The 16872-nt window shown below is 46.4% G+C and overlaps 1 protein-coding gene across 2 annotated transcripts in view; it reads right to left on the bottom strand.

Moving 5' to 3' along the window:
- The window catches only part of DENND2A (DENN domain containing 2A), a 112329-nt gene that overhangs the window by 46312 nt on the left and 49145 nt on the right, over positions 1–16872 (bottom strand). Inside the window, exons 4-7 of one of the 2 annotated variants that reach the window (XM_064372864.1) lie at positions 16400–16527; positions 13982–14103; positions 5310–5510; positions 570–663 (exon numbers count right to left, since the gene is read on the bottom strand). In XM_064372864.1, coding sequence (XP_064228934.1) covers positions 570–663; positions 5310–5510; positions 13982–14103; positions 16400–16527 — 545 coding nt within the window. The remainder of the gene's footprint in view (positions 1–569; positions 664–5309; positions 5511–13981; positions 14104–16399; positions 16528–16872) is intronic. The other variant, XM_012447566.2, reaches the window with a different exon arrangement.

The following is a 16872-nucleotide window of genomic DNA, read 5'->3' as shown; positions in this document are numbered from 1 at the left end:
TCCTCAGCCTTCCAAAGTGCTGGGATTACAGGCGTGAGCCACTGCGCCTGGCCACTCCCAGCTAATTTTTATATTTTTAGTAGAGACAGAGTTTCACCATATTGGTCTTGAACTCCTGACCCCAGGTGACCTGCCTGTCTCAGATTCCCAAAGTGCTGAGATTATAGGCGTGAGCCACGGCCCCCGGCCTCTGTTGTCTCTTTCAATGTACTGCACAAATCACGTCTCGTCTAACTCAATGTACTGCCAAATTAATTTGGCTCTAGTTCAGATGGTACTAGATGGCACCTATATGAGATAATACAGCAGAAGGTCTTGGCCCCTTTTGTGCAGGCTAAGCAAGGAAGGCTGCTCCCACAGTCAGGCCAGGGCCTGCAGTGCTAGGTTGACCTGGTGGTGGATGAGGACAAGGACAAGGATGGGGAGGAAGGGGACATGCTGCCCAGGCTGAGCTCCTGTCTCCGCCACTGTCCCGAAGACAGTGCAGGACATTTATAAAGCATCAGCTTGTTCTTGGTGAGCCACTTTTCTGATTCTCACGGGAGGAAGGCTGGTGGTGGGGGCTCTACCTTTTCCTGAGTTGCTCTCCGTTGACTGGGACAGCCTCTTCACCCGTTTCTTTCCTCTCCGGGCCTCATAAATGGCGTTGATTCGCAACACCAGCTGCCAGACACCAGGAGAAGAACAGCCAGTGTTAGCAGCCTGCTCTCTGCGGTGGCTGGGCTTCCCTCACTGCCCCTCTCCTAGGATGATGGAGGGCCAGGGCCAGGGGGAGTGGGACACACCTCCCATGGGCTCAGGGGTGCCTTTCATTCATTTTTTTTGAGACGGAGTTTTGCTCTTGTGGACCAGAGACTGGGGTGCAGCAGTGGCGCAATCTCAGCTCACCACAGCCTCTAACTCCTGGGTTCAAAAGATTCTTCTGCCTCAGCCTCCTGAGTAGCTGGGAATACAGGCACTCACCGCTACAACCAGCTAATTTTTATATTTTTAGTAGAGACTGGGTTTTGCCATGCTGGCCAGGCTGTTCTCCCACTCCTGATCTCAGGTGATCCCCCACCTTGGCCTCCCAAAGTGCTGGGACCACAGGCATGAGCCACTGTGTCCAGCCCAGTCATTTTTTTTCTACCACACAGGACTGTGACTGTCAATGAAACTAAAGGAGGCTGCCAGCCTCACTGCCCTCTGGGCGGCTGTCGTCTGGATCTGCTCATGAGCAGTGGAGACCCATGGGGAGACAGCCTATTGCTCACGGTGCGATGGCTGCTCTCCCTCTGAAGCTATGATGTCACCGTGGCTCGGGAAGGATTCCTCTCAAAACAAAACAAGAAAAGAAAGAGACGGAAAAAAAAGTTCCCAGGCAGGGCTCCCTTCATGGGAACCATTCCAAAGAATGTCAGAGCAGCCCCGAGTGGGGTGGGAACCGGGATTAGACCGGCTCCCAAGCCCTCGCTTGGGACTGTGGGGAGCCGTGCCATGCACCCGAGGGTGCTGCCCCATCTGCAGAGGGACCCGCACCCCAGACGTCATGCACCCTCCCTGTGTTCACAGAACACACACACGCAGTGTGCAATTGCACATGGATATCCTGGTGTGGGACACATCCCAAGCCTCCAACAAGGCCACTCAGCCCAGATGGGACTCGCCCATCACCATTGCCAGATGCCCTGTGCCTGGCCCCCTCCCCACCACCCAGGCCAGCCTGGTTGTTTGATGTATTTTCAAGGAGACCTGCATCCACAGAAATGTTTTTCGTATTTCAGACCAAAAATGTCTGGTGTTTCCTATGTGTTTGTTTTCCCTCTTGTTGCGTGAGAAGCTGGTGAGTGCGGATTTACACATTTTGCTTTGCTGGGTCCCCTGGGGCTTGCTACCAAAGAGCACACACATTCATGGCACATGTGATTTAGAATCCCACACATGGAGGAACTCTAAAATTAGTTGTTTCGTGTGCTTACAAAATTAATCTTATTATCTTGTAGCTATATGTTAAATGTTATATAACGCTTTTATCTGTGTATGTCAGTAAACAAAAATATATGACGGTAACCAATTTCCATGTTCTATGAATATTTTATTTTATTTATCTATTTATTTTGAGACAGAGTCTTGCTCTGTTGCCCAGGTTGGAGTGCAGTGATGTGATCTTGGCTCACTGCAACCTCTGTGTCCCGGGTTCAAGTGATTCTCATGCCTCAGCCTCCCGAGTAGCTGGGATTACAGGTGGGCACCACCATGCCCAGCTAATTTTTTTGTATTTTTAATAGAGACAAGGTTTCACTATGTTGGCCAGGCTGGTCTTGAACTCCAGACCTCAAGTGATCTGCCCGCCTCAGCCTCCCAAAGTGCTGGGATTACAGGTGTGAGCCACCACGCTGGCTTGAATATTTTAATTCTTACTTTCAATATTTAAAAACTGTCTGGCCCGCTTTGCTTCTGGCTGGGTGTCTCTGGGCCACTTGTTGGCCTCTATGGGCTCAAATGTCCTTATCTGAAAAACGAAGGGACTGGCGTGTTTCAACAGTCACTTCTGTTGAAATACTCCAACTTTCTAACAGCCAAGTGTCCACGGACAGATAGATGGATATACAAAATGTGGTATATACATACAATGGAATACTATTTAGTCTTAAAAAAGGCAGAAAATGCTGACACATGTTTAACCCTTGAAGACACTACACGAAGTGAAATGTCAGTCACAAAAGGACCATACTGTATGATTCCACTTACGTGAGGTATCTCCAACACCTTTCTGGTTTCTAGGATAAAAGTTCTTAGCTGTCCTCAGACCTGCCAAGTCCTTTCATAACCTCTCCTAGTGCTGCCAAGGTGAGTCACTCAACAGGCACCACTACTTAAAGGCATATTCCCTCCGTGGACTTCAGCAGAACCCTCTCTCTCTCTCTTTTTAGAGGCAGCATCTCACTCCGTCACCTAGGCTGGAGTGCAGTGGCACGATCATAGCTTACTGCAGCCTCTAACTCCTGGGCTCAAGCAATTCTCTCTCACTTTAGCCTCCCAAGTAGCCGGGATTACAAGTGTGCACCACTATGCCTGGCTAATTTTTAAATTTTTTGTAGAGATGGGGTTTCACCACATTGCCCAGGCTGGTCTTGAACTCCTGGGCTCAAGTGATTCTCCTATCTTGGCCTCCCAAAGTGCTGGGATTATAGGTGTGAACCACTACGCCTGGCCTCCCTTGACTTTGTTTCAGGTCAATGGGTCACTCTGAGAAATCCCAGGAAACTGGCTGGGCGCGGTGGCTCACGCCTGTAACCCTAGCACTTTAGGAGGCCGAGGTTGGTGGATCACCTGAGTTCAGGAGTTGGAGATCAGCCTGACCAACATGGTGAAACCCTGTCTCTACTCAAAATACAAAAGTAGCCGGGCGTGGTGGTGCGTGCCTGTAATCCCAGCTATTCCGGAGGCTGAGGCAGGAGAATTGCTTGAACCCAGGAGGTGGAGGTTGCAGTGAGCCGAGATTGTGCCATTGCACTGCAGCCTGGGCAACGAGAGTGAAACTCTGTCTCGAAAAGAAAAGAAATCCATGAAACCTACAATGTCCCACACCAAAACTTATCTGCATAAAATTTTACATTTTTATGAGTTTCATGACCTCCTAAAGCCCATCCATGAACTCTGAATCCCTAATTTAAAAGTTCCTGTAAGAAGTTGATCTTGAAGTAGTTCAAGACATGGAACCTCAAAATATGCCACTTTGGCATGTTAATTATTTTTAACTAAAGACACTTGAAAAACAGCAGGTGGAGAAAGGGCACTCTGACCTTTTCTTCTTAAAAACAGGAGATGAAACTCCCATGTAAAAGAGGCCCTCCTTTTAACAGGAGGGAAGAAACATTATCACCAGCATTGGGCAGTCGAGGCCAAGAGAAATCTAAGCAAACAAACCTTGTTTAACCCTTATCTTCCTGGTTGCTTTTCCACAATGGCCACTCTTTGTTCAACCTAGTATATAAACACATAGACTCAGTCATTTCCGTGGGTCTTACATTTTTCTTTTGAGGGCTCCCACATTCTTGTAAATAAAATTAGTATGCATTTCTCCTGTTAATCTGTTTTATGTCAGTTTAAATCTAAGGCTCAGCTGGAGACCCTAAGAGGGTAAAGGAGAAATTTTGCCTACCCTACAGTACCAAACTGGTCAGTGAAGAGAGACCAGCACTATAGCACTGAAACGGAGCAAAAGGAAATGTAACCAACAACAGATGCATAAAGATGTGTATACCCAAGCCCCTGGGGATGTTTTTACCTTTTTTTTTCTTTTTGATATGCAGTGTCGCTCTGTCGCCCAGGCTGGAGTGCAGTGGCTCGATCTTGGCTCACTGCAACCTCTGCCTCCTGGGTTTAAGCAATTCTCCTGCCTCAACCTCCCAAGTAGCTAGGACAACACACCACCACGCCTGGCTAATTTTTGTATTTTCAGTAGAGATGGGGTTTCACCATATTGGTCATGCTGGTCTCAAATTCCTGACCTCAGGTGACCCACCCACCTCAGCCTCCCAAAGTGCTGGGATTACAGGCTTGAGCCACCTCGCCCAGCCATGTTTTAGCTTTTTGGCTGCAAGGAGCCACAAGAGGTATTGTTGAAAGGGCTGTCTCAGAGCACAGACTGGGACCTGCCTCTGCAGCGGGTGTCGGCCAAGTCTCAGGTCAGAGCATGATGGATGGAGTTCTGTTTTTTTTTTTTTTGAGACGGAGTTTCGCTCTTGTTACCCAGGCTGGAGTGCAATGGCGCGATCTCGGCTCACCGCAACCTCCACCTCCTGGGTTCAGGCAATTCTCCTGCCTCAACCTCCTGAGTAGCTGGGATTACAGGCACACGCCACCGTGCCCAGCTAATTTTTTTTTGTATTTTTAGTAGAGACGGGGTTTCACCATGTTGACCAGGATGGTCTCGATCTCTTGACCTCGTGATCCTCCCGCCTCGGCCTCCCAAAGTGCTGGGATTACAGGCGTGAGCCACCGCGCCCGGCGTGGAGTTCTGTTTTTTGAGGCGATGAAGGAAGGAGCTGTGGCTTTTTGAGCTTGGGCATTAAAACCTTGTCTGGGATCAGACAAGCAGCTAAGATTGGGAGAAGAGTGGCTAAGAGGAACATACAGAACCAGAGAAATTATTAGGATGAAAGTCCAGATATTCCAGCCTGCTGGCTTCACTGTGGCCACCTGGCCTGCAGCAACACAGGTGGCAGAGGCCCAGTGACGTACTCTCCACCCAGACCCCTCTGCAGTCTTCTTTCACAGAGAAGGGGTCATGCATATCGGAGCATGAAGCTTGTTACCAGCATTACCTTAGGTATTTTTCTCTTCTTCCTGCCGTTCTGGGGGTCTCCAAGGTTAAAGAAAGTGTCATCAGGGCTGCTGGGAGTGGAGGGGGGACTGATTTTGGAAGGGGACCCAGTTCCGTCCCGACTCAGCTTCCTAGTGTCCAGCAGCTTGAAGTTCCTCCTCTCTGAATTTTGTCGGAAAAAAGCAGATTTGGACAATGACTGCTGTGAGGGAAAAGGAGAAAAGAAGAGTCAATGAGTTCAAAGGAGACTAACCGGGGGATAGGTGGTGGTGCCAGGGACCAGACAAGGAAATTGAGAAGGGGAACCAGTCTGTGTTCCCAGGGCAGGTGGAGTTTGGTTATGCCAGTAAGTGTTCAGTGAGTTCACACATCATCAAATTACAGAAAATGGGTGTGGTGAAGAGAGATGTAAATCGAATCCCGTTTCTCTTTTTAGACAAGTGCGAGGTCACATGCCTCAATCCCTAGATGTTACAGCTGAGGCTTTCTGACAACCCAAGACACGTGGACTTGGAGTTATAAGGCCTAAGCCTCACTTTGGCCTTACCGCAGGCTTACTGAGTGCCATTTTTATTTATTTATTTATTTTTTGAGAGAGTTTGCTCTTGTTGCCCAGGCTGATCTCGGCTCACCGCAATCTCTGCCTCCTGGGTTCAAGCAATTCTCCTGCCTTGGCCTCCCAAGTAGCTGGGATTACAGGCATGCACCACCATGCCCGGTTAATTTTATATTTTTTTTAGTAGAGACGGGGTTTCTCCATGTTGGTCAGGCTGGTCTCAAACTCCCAACCGCAGGTGATCCGCCCACCTTGGCCTCCCAAAGAGCTGGGATTACAGACGTGAGTCACCACGCCTCGCTGCTGAGTGCCTTTTAAACAAGGAATTGTGTTTCTCTGGGTCTTAATATCTTATTTCTAAAACAGGCCTCTTCAAAGTCAAAAGGCTGGCCAGGTGCGGTGGCTTATGCCATAATCCCAGCACTTTGGGAGGCCAAGGTGGATCACTTGAGGTCAGGAGTTTGAGAGCAGTCTGGCCAACATGGTGAAATCCCATCTCTACTAAAAATACAAATTTAGCTGGGTGTGGTGGTGCCTGCATGTAATCCCAGCTACTTGGGAGGCTGAGGCAGGAGAATTGCTTGAACCTGGGAGGCAGGAGAATTGCTTGAACCTGGGAGGCGGAGATTGCTGAGATTATGCCACTGCACTACAGCCTGGGTGATGGAGTGAGACTCTGCCGCAAAACAAAACAAAACAAAAAACAAAGTCAAAAGGCAAACAAAACACTTGCTAAAAAAATTTACAACCCATAGAAAATAACCTGCAGAAATCAACTCATTTTCCTAAAATATACTGCAAATTAATGAGAAAAAGACTAACGACTCAAAAGAAAAACAGGCATAACAATGGAAAATGTAGAGAAAAAGAAATACAATGATTCTTAAGACATATAAAGATTCTTAGCTTTACTCCCAAGAGAAAAGAAAATTAAAAGTCCATTAAAGAAACATTTTTTGCTCAGAGATAAGGTAAGAAAATTTGATAGCTCACTCTGTTGGTGAAAGTGAGGGGAAAAAGTCACTCCCACACTGTCACACATGGTTGGTGGGAGTATCACATGGCACAGTGCTACGGAGGGCAGTCTAATATGAGTCAACAGAATTATGATGCATATAGTTCAGACCCCGCAATTCCACCTCTAGGAAGTTACCTTGTTGATATGCTCTTATTTGTGCAACGTTATTTTTTTACAAGGAAACATATTGTGCAAAGGATATTGTACATTGCAACATGGTTTGTAATCACAAAATACTGGAAATAACCTAGATATCCATCAATAAAGGCTGGTCAAACAGATTACGATATACCCACACAGGGGAATACTATCCAATTATTTAAAAAATCTTAATGTACTTGCTGGGCACGGTGGCTCATGCCTGTAATCCCAGAACTTTGGGAAGCTGAGGTGGGTGGATCATTTGAGGTCAGGAGTTCCAGACCAGCCTGACAAATATGATGAAACCTTGTCTCTGCTAAAAACACAAAAATTAGCTGGGTGTGGTGGTGGGTGCCCAGGTTATTCAGGAGGCTGTGACAGGAGAATCACTTGAACCCAGGAGGCAGAGGCTGCAGTGAGCTAAGATCGCACTATTGCACTCCAGCCTGGGCAACAGAGCGAGACTCTGTCTCAAAATAAATAAATAAATAATAGAAAGGCATACAAGGACATTCTAACAATGGGGACAAATGACATTCTATTAAGATAATGGAATACCATGCAGGCGATAAAACTGTTTCTAAAAATAAAATTAATGACATGGGAAAATACTCATGATCAATATAAAAAAGCATCAAAACTGCATATACAATATGATCACACATCTTTTTTATTTTTTTATTTTTTTTATTTTTTGAGACAGAGTCTTGCTCTGTCGCCCAGGCTGGAGTGCAATGGCTCGATCTCAGCTCACTGCAACCTCCGCCTCCTGGGTTCAAGTGATTCTCCTGCCTCAGCCTCCTGAGTAGCTGGGATTACAGGCGCCCACCACCACACCCGGCTAATTTTTGTATTTTTAGTAGAGATGGGGTTTTGCCATGTTGACCAGGCTGGTTTCAAACTCCTGACCTCAGGTGATCTGCCCACCTCAGCCTCCCAAGATCACAAATCATTTTTAAAAATGTATACACACATGCACACAAACACATGGACACATACCACATACAATGTGTGTGAGAAAATTGGAGAGAAAATAAACCAGTGTCAGCGGTGGGTGTTGGGATTACAGCACATTTTAAAAAGATCTTTAAAACACACACACATAAATACATATACATAAGATGTCAATCTGGGCAAGGCATAGTGGCTCACACCTGTAATCCCAATGCTTTGGGAGGCCGAGGTGGGTGGATCACCTGAGGTCAGGAGTTCGAGACCAGACTGGCCAACATGGTGAAACCCCGTCTCTACTAAAATTACAAAAAAATTAGCTGGGTGTGGTGCCGGGCACCTGTAGTCCCAGCTATTTGGGAGGCTGAGGCACAAGAATTGCTTGCACCTGAGAGGCGGAGGTTGCAGTGAGCTGAGATCGTGCCACTGCACTCCAGCCTGGGGAACAAGAGTGAAACTCCATCTCAAGAAAAAATGTGAATAAAAAAAAAAATGTAATACAGAAAAATTAGAAAACACAGGCACAAAGAAAAGTAAAATTCCCCAATTGTGGATGAGTTATATTTTCTTCATTACACTTTTCAGTAATTGAAACATTTATTCTGTAGCATGTAACTAGAAAAGCTTTTATAATTAGAATGCTTTCAGAAAAAAAGAAAGATTATTTTTATTTATTTATTTATTTATTTAATTTTGGAGACAGGCTCTCACTCTGGAGAGCTGTGGCACAAAAATAGCCCACTGTAGCCTTGAACTTTGGGGTTAGAGTGAATCTCCCATGTCAGCCTCCCGAGTAGCTAAGACTACAGGTGTGCAGCACCATGCCTGTCGAATTTTTAAATTTTTGTGTAGAGATAGGGTCTTACTATGTTGACAAGGTTGGTCTTAAATGCCTGGCCTCAAGGAATCCTCCAACCTTGGCTTCCCACAGTGCTAGGATTACAGGCATGGACCCCCCCCACCCAGCCATTATTTTTAAAAAGAACATATATTGAAAAATATAGGCTGGGTGCAGTGGCTCATATCTGTAATCCCAGCACTTTGGGAGGCTGAGGCGGGCAGATATCACTTGAAGTCAGGAGTTCAAGACCAGCCTGGCCAACAAGGTCAAACCCTGTCTCTACTAAAAATACAAAAAAATTAGCTGGTGGTGGCCTGTGCCTATAATCCCAGCTACTCAGAGGCTGAGGCACCAGAATCACTTAAACCTGGGAGGCAGAGGTTGCAGTGAGCTGAGATCACGCCACTGTACTTCAGCCTGGGCAACAGAGGGAGACTGAGTCTCAAAAGAAAAGAAATGGTGGGTGATGCGTAGCAAGAGAAGAAAACAGTCCCTTTCAGGAGCTTGCACTTCGCATTCAGCAGCAGTAGTATCTGTCTCCAGCTGTACGCTTGGTCCTTTCTAAGGAGTCTATCCAACCAGCCCTTCCCTCTCAAATGGAAATTCGAGTGTCTGGAATAACTAGGCATGGCCTAATGAAATGAACATCCCGAAGATGGCTTAGGATCTCTCCGCCGCTGGTAGGGGAGGTCACGTGGAGGGACTGCTCCTGCAAGTTCTAGGGTCCCAGATGCAGCCCAGATGTGGCAGATGCTCCATGAATATCTGATGAGCTAATGGAGGAAGTGATGAAGTCTGTGGCTGTCCCCCAGAACGGGGCACACAGCAGACACCCAGATGTGGACGAGCAGAGTAATGAGCATGGACACAGTGTCGCGCTGAGGGCCTGCAAGGATCACTGGCAATCAGACATGGGCTTTGGACAACTGGATCCTCTTTTCTCAGGACAGCTACAGATACAGATAGAGCCGGATGTTAAGTTCTTGCTGACATTCTCACCTCCTGGGCTTAGCTGCTTTGGTGGCAGATGCTTTAGGTTTTTTCCAGCCCAGCAGGGACAGGAAGAAAAGGGTTGGTAAGCCTTTATTTCCTGGTATCAGGGAGGAGCGCCGGGAATGCAGAGCTGCCTTAGGCAAATGCTTTTACTTTTGTTTTTTGAGACAGAGTTTCGCTCTTTCACCCAGGTTGGAGTGAGGTGGCATGATATTGGCTGACTGCAACCTCGGTACCCCAAGTTTAAGTGATTCTCCTGCCTCAGCCTCCTGAGTAGCTAGGACTATAGGCACCTGCCACCATGCCCAGCTAATTTTTGTATTTTTGATAGAGACCAGGTTTCACCATGTTGGTCATGCAGATCTCGAACTCCTGACCTCAGGTGAAACACCTGCCTTGGCCTCCCAAAGTGCTAGGATTACAGGCGTGAGCCACTGCGCTTGGCCTGGGCAGATGTTTTTCACTGTTCCTCAGGGGCGATGCAGTTCACTCCCTGCATGAAGTGGGGAGCCAGGTAGGACCTGAAGGGGACAGACCAGGTGTGACAGCTTGCTTTCTTCCTCTAAGTCAGGCTTCTCCGCCATGGGAAATGAAGGATTTCCTAAATGTTGAAGACATCTCTATTCCAATGAAAACACGAACAGCACATTTCCAAGGCAAGCAGAAAGTATTTGCTAATTGTCAGTTACCATGGATTATTCATGATGACACCCTTTTCCATATGAGAAGAGAAATGGCAGTTAACTGTTAGGGTGCAGGCAAGTATTGGAGTGATTTATCTGGGTCTGTAAGATCCATCCTTTGGGATAGATTGTTCCTTCACCTTTTCCACAAGGCTGGTGGCAGGAAGCATCCCTTTATGGCCATCAAGCACAGAAGACAGGCTCAGGTGGAGACAGCACCCCCTGCCAGTGATGCTGACCCTGTGGGGCTGGGACAGGAAGACAACTGCTTTTCTTAGGCTGGAAACAGAGCCTTGCAAGGAGATTTAACTTGACCTTTGCAGCCAGTACTTGGCCTTCCTTAATTTAAGTTCTTCTACCAAATATTGTAAAACTACCAAAGAAATAGAATATGTACCTCTTTCTTTCTTTCCTTCTTTTTTTCTTTCTCTTTCTTTCTTTCTCTTTGTTCTTTTTTTTTTTTTCTCTCTCTCTTTCTTGATCTAGAATATATGCTAGGCCTTATGGGAAAACCAAAGAAATAGAATATATACCTCTTTCTTTCTTTCTCACTTTTTCTTTCTTTTTAGATCTAGAACATATACCTTTTGAAAACCAAAGAAATAGAATATATACCTCTTTCTCTTTCTTTCTTTCTTTTCCTTCCTTTCCCTCCTCCCTCCTTTCCTTTCTTCCTCTCTTCTTAGATCTAGAATGCATTCCCTTTGGCCTTGAGGAATTTATAATCTAGTTAAGGAGATGTTTTTAAGATCTATTAAGGCTGGGCACGGTGGCTCACACCTGTAATCCCAGCACTTTGGGAGGCCGAGGTGAGTGGATCACTTGAGGTTAGGAGTTCAAGATCAGCTTGGCCAACATGGTGAAACCCCCATATCTACCAAAAAATACAAAAATTAGCTGGGCATGGTGGCACACGCCTGTAATCCCAGCTACACAGGAGGTTAAAGTGAAGAATCACTTGAACCGGAAGGTGAAGGATGCAGTGAGCCGAGATTGCACCACTGCACTCCAGCCTGGTGACAGAGCGAGACTCCGTCTCAAAAGACAAAACAAAACAAGAAAGAGAGAGATATTAGATATTAGATAACAAACCACAACTCAACTCAACATAAGAGATATCATAATGTAGTATACAATTTGGTGTGAAATGGTTTAACCCACTGAGTGCTAAAGATGATCAGAGATGAAGAAGCCCCAGGGATTGGGAAGGCTGGAGAAGCTTCTTCAAGGATGTATGATTGAACTGGGCCTCAGAGGAAGGGGAGAGGTCCCGGCGAGAGCCAAGGGCAGAGGTAAAAATGACCTAGCACAGGTGTTGGCAAATTTTGGGCTGTGGGCCACATCTGGCCCACCACCCGTTTTTGTACAAGCCATGACTGAAGAATAACTTTTACATTTTTAAATGGTTGGAAAAATAAATAATATTTCATGACAAGTGACAATTATACAAAATTCAAATTTCAGCATCCAGGTTGGGCGCAGTGGCTCACGCCTGTAATCCTAACACTTTGGGAGGCTGAGGTAGGCAAATCACTTAAGGTCAGGAGTTCGAGACCGGCCTGGCCAACATGGTGACACCCAGTCTCTAAAAAAAAATACAAAAATTAGCTGGGCTGGTGGTGTGTGCCTGTAATCCCAGGTAATTAGAAGGCTGAGGTGGGAGGATTGATTGAGTCTGGGAGTTTGAGGCTGCAGTGAGCCATGATTACACCACTGCACTACAGCCTGGGTGACAGAGTGACAACGCCCAGTCTCAATTAAAACAACAAAAATCCACAAATGGTAAATTACTTTAAAACTACTGCTCTAATCGAGACCATCCTGGTCAACATGGTGAAACCCCGTCTCTACTAATACAAAAAATTAGCTGGGCATGGTGGCGCGTGCCTGTAATCCCAGCTACTCAGGAGGCTGAGGCAGGAGAATTGCCTGAACCCGGGAGGCGGAGGTTGCGGTGAGCCGAGATCGCGCCATTGCACTCCAGCCTGAGTAATGAGCGAAACTCCATCCCAAAAAAAAAAAAAAAAAAAAAAAGCTACTGCTCTATATCATGCCTTTCAGTCTTGTATCTTAGAGTTTGCTCTATGTTAGGACATTTTTAATAGTCGTATGAGGCATATGGACAATCTTTTATTTACCCAGTTTGAAGAGGTTTCTGAGCCAGAAGTTCAACAGTATTTTAGGAAGCTTTATCCAGAATCTACAAAGAACTAAAACAGATTTACAAGAAACAAACAAACAAACCCATTCAAAAGTGGGTGAAGGACATGAACAGATACTTTTCAAAAGAAGACATATGGGCCGGGCGCGGTGGCTCATGCCTATAATCCTAGCACTTTGGGAGGCCGAGATGGGTGGATCACCTGAGGTCAGGAGTTCAAGACCAGCCTGACCATCAGGGTGAAACCCCATCTTTTAAAAAATAAAAATAAAAAAAGTTTTTTATATATAAAAAAAGAAGACATATATGAGACCAACAAACATGAAAAAATGCTCATCGTCACTGGTCATTAGAGAAATGCAAATCAAAACCACATTGAGATATCATCTCACGCCAGCTAGAATGGTGATCATTAAAAAATCTGGAGACAACAGATGCTGGAGAGGATGTGGAGAAATAGGAACACTCTTACACTGTTGGTGGGAGTGTAAATTAGTTCAACCATTGTGGAAGACAGTGTGGCAATTCCTCAAGGATCTAGAAATAGAAATTCCATTTGACCCAGCAATCCCATTATTGGGTATATATCCAAAGGATTATAAATTGTTCTATTATAAAGACACATGCACACGTATGTTCGTTGCAGCACTATTTACAATAAAAAAGACCTGGAACCAACCCAAATGCCCATCAATGATAAACTGGACAAGGAAAATGTGGCACATATACATCATGGAATACTATGCAGCCATAAAAAAGATGAGTTCATATTCTTTGTAGGGACATGGATGAATCTGGAAATCATCATTCTCAGCAAACTGACACAAGAACAGAAAATCAAATACCGCATGTTCTCACTCATAGGCGGGTATTGAACGATGAGAACACATGGACACAGGGAGGGGAACATCACACACAGGGGTCTGTTGTTGGGGACTAAGGGAGGGGCAGCGGGGGCGGGGTAGGGAGTTGGGGAGACATAACATGGGGAGATACGCCACATACAGGTGGCAGGGGGATGGAGGCAGCAAACCACATTGCCATGTATGTACCTATGCAACAATCTTGCATGATCTGCACATGTGCCCTAGAACCTAAAGTACAATAAAAAAAAATATGTATATATATATAAAAGGAAGCTTTTTTGAGCATAGGGGCTCCAAGAGAACTAGAGGCAGGAAGACCAGTTGGTTAATGATACACAAATCCAGGAGCCTAGCAGGGCGGGCAGGGGTGGCCTGGAATTCCAATGCCAGTCAGAACTCCAGTGTGCTCAAGGCCACTGTGCTGGGGCCCCCTCTCCTGCCACCGCTCCCAGGTGACTCTTACCTTGGTGGTTGTGTCAGGGATGGAAGAGGTGGGAGAAGCAGGAAAGTTCAAGACACACTTCTTCCCCAGGCAGCGACCATGTAACTCGATGTCCTCATAAGGGTTCTCCTTCATTGGCGGATCTGTGTTCAAAGGCAATGCGTCAGGAACCTGGGAACACTGAGGACATTTTCCTTTTTGGAACACTGGGTCAGCATCTTGGTCCCTCCTGTGTCTGTCCTTGTAGTGAGAGCTGCTGTTTTGCCATCCATGTGCTCCTCCTCTTGTAGCAGTCCTTCATTTCACTGGGTCACCTCTCCATCTCCTCATTCGTGGCCACAGGAGATCAGCTCCACTCTCAGTTTCAGTGCTTTAGCTAGTCTAAGTATCCCAATACCTGCCTCAGTGATCAGTTCAGGGGAGGGCTCAAATTCTAAGCCTAAGAGGATATCACAGCGTGGCACTCCTGGGCTCCAAAGGTGAACAAGGGGCCTCGACTGGTCTAGGGAGGGTGAACCTCAGGATCTCTGCTGGGACTTGCAGGAGAAAAGCTCTTCTCTCCACCAGGAAGATTTGGATTCCAGGGAGCTGGTGGCAGCCATTGTGGGGCCCTGGGAAGCCTGCTGAGAATAAAGCTAACTTGAGAGGTAAGAAACGGAGGAAGGAGGCTGGGTGCGGTGGCTCACACCTGTAATTTCAGGGCTTTGGGAGGCTGAAGCGGGTGGATCATCTGAGCCCAGGAGTTTGAGACTAGCCTGGGCAATGTGGCAAAATCCTGTTTCTACTTAAAAAACCCCACAAAAATTAGCTGGGCGTGGTGGCGGGTGCCTGTAATCCCAGCTACTCAGGAGGCTGAGGCAGTAGATTCACATGAACCTGGGAGGAGGAGGAAGCAGTGATCTGAGATTGGGATTCCTGTCTTAAAAAAAAAAAAAGAAATAGAAGAAAGAAAAGCCGCCAGTTCTGGTCATACAAGCCAACGGTTTGGTTTTCTGTTCCTTATAACTGAAAGCATCCTCTTAGGCAGTCACTGCTAAAAGAAGTCCAGATCTCTCTCTCCCATTTTAGATCTGGGAATCCCGCTGCTTTGGCAGGAGCCCATCTCCAGTATCCTGGACACAGGTGCAATTCCAATTGCTTAGCTAAGTATCTGCCCTTCCTGAAGTCTTCTATTTCCTCCTCCTGTGTTTTCTAGTATTGACGATTACATGCACACATGTCTATATATATCCACCATACCTCTCCCTCACCTGCACACACATGTGGGTTTCTCCCTCTTATCAGCTTTTGTCTTCCCCTACCCCCACCATAAGCATGTTAGAAATGCTATGCTTACAGGCACATAGTACATTCTATGTCCTTGTATTTTAAGATATCTGTGCTGGATGTGCTCACAGGCATGTCCCAGCTCTCCATTGCTTTCACCTGTTTAGAAAAGTTTTAAGTTGTTAGCCAATCAGGTTTTAGTTCAGATTATGAGGTCTGGCTCCAGCCAATGGAGATCAGACACAGCAGTAAGGATGACCCCAAATGCATAGGGGATAAATTTGTCTGTTTTCCTTTGTTCATTGTACTCTCCTGGCATGATGGCTAGTGAGAGTTACCCTTCCTGCAGTTCAGGAAGTAAAAATTGCATTGCTGAAAGATCCTTTGTCTCAGTGCTTATTTTTCTTTGCAGCACGAGCATCTATTTCCAACATCTATTTCCAACAAGCAGAGAGCAGTTGGAGCTCACACTTCACTAAAACCATCAACCTCCCTGAAGATGACTGAACTCACCAAACTCTGAATCTGAGACCCACTCTGAAATCTCAGAGGATGCGTTAGAGCCAAAGTTACTTTTTAAATACCAGACATGCATTTAGTCTGCATTCTGATGCCCTGTTAGTGCCACACTCTGACAGTTTCTGAAGGAGGCTCTGGTGTGTAGCATTTTCTTTCATTCAGTAATCTCTGCAGACGACTGAGCATCCGTCATAAGCCAGGTAGTTGACATACCATTCTCTCCAGTCCTTAACCTTGCAAGGGAGCTAGGTGCATCCTCATTACACAGATGGGAGAATTGACATTCAGATATGGGAAGTCACCGGCTCAATGTCCTGCGTCCAATAAGCAGCAGAGCCAAGACGTGGTTCTGGATCTTCAGATTCCAGGTCCCACGCTTCTCGCTATGCCACTCTGCCACACTGGCTCCTTGGCCACGCATCACCAGCCAGGCTTCCCCCTCCAGCCCCAGGGTCTCTCACATATCCCGTGAGGCTCGGCTCACTCTCTCACTCTCCCCCAGCCTGCTCTCTCATCTGAGTACACAGGCATCTTTGAGAGAGTGTGTGTGTGTGTGTGTGTGTGCGTGCGCACGTGTGTTTCCAGCAGCCAGCCCCATTTCCCCTCCCCTTTCTCCCAGACTCAGACCCACACACAGACGGTGTGGCCTCTTACCTAGAATGTCTTCATAGACGTTCTCCTCTGATAAAGTGCGTGTCAGTCCCAGCTTAGTCTGCGCGTACCAGTCCACCCTGCTGCTCTCGGAGGAAGACTGCAGTAAGTCTTCAAACTCATAGGACTTTCTGGGTTGTGCAAGATGGGAGGAAAAAACAAAGAATTTGAATCAAATTAGGCTGGTTCAGAGAATATATTAATATATCCCCTTGCCCAAATTTTCTTTTTCTTAGAAAAATTGTTACTGAAATCACCTTCTTTTCTTTTTTGAGACAGAGTCTTGCTCTGTCGCCCAGGCTGGAGTGCAGTGGTGCGATCTTGGCTCACCACAACCTCTGCTTCCTGGGTTCAAGGAATCCTTGTGCCTCTACTCCCGAATACCTGGAACTACAGGCATGCACCAGCATGCCTGGCTAGTTTTTGTATTTTTAATAGAGACAAAGTTTCACCATGTTGGCCAGGCTGGTCTTGAA

Source organism: Aotus nancymaae, unplaced genomic scaffold, assembly GCF_030222135.1.
Source record: "Aotus nancymaae isolate 86718 unplaced genomic scaffold, 86718_ANA_hifiasm-v0.15.2.pri h1tg000002l, whole genome shotgun sequence".
NCBI classification, from domain to species: domain Eukaryota; kingdom Metazoa; phylum Chordata; class Mammalia; order Primates; family Aotidae; genus Aotus; species Aotus nancymaae.
This window is presented reverse-complemented; position numbering and strand designations above follow the sequence as displayed.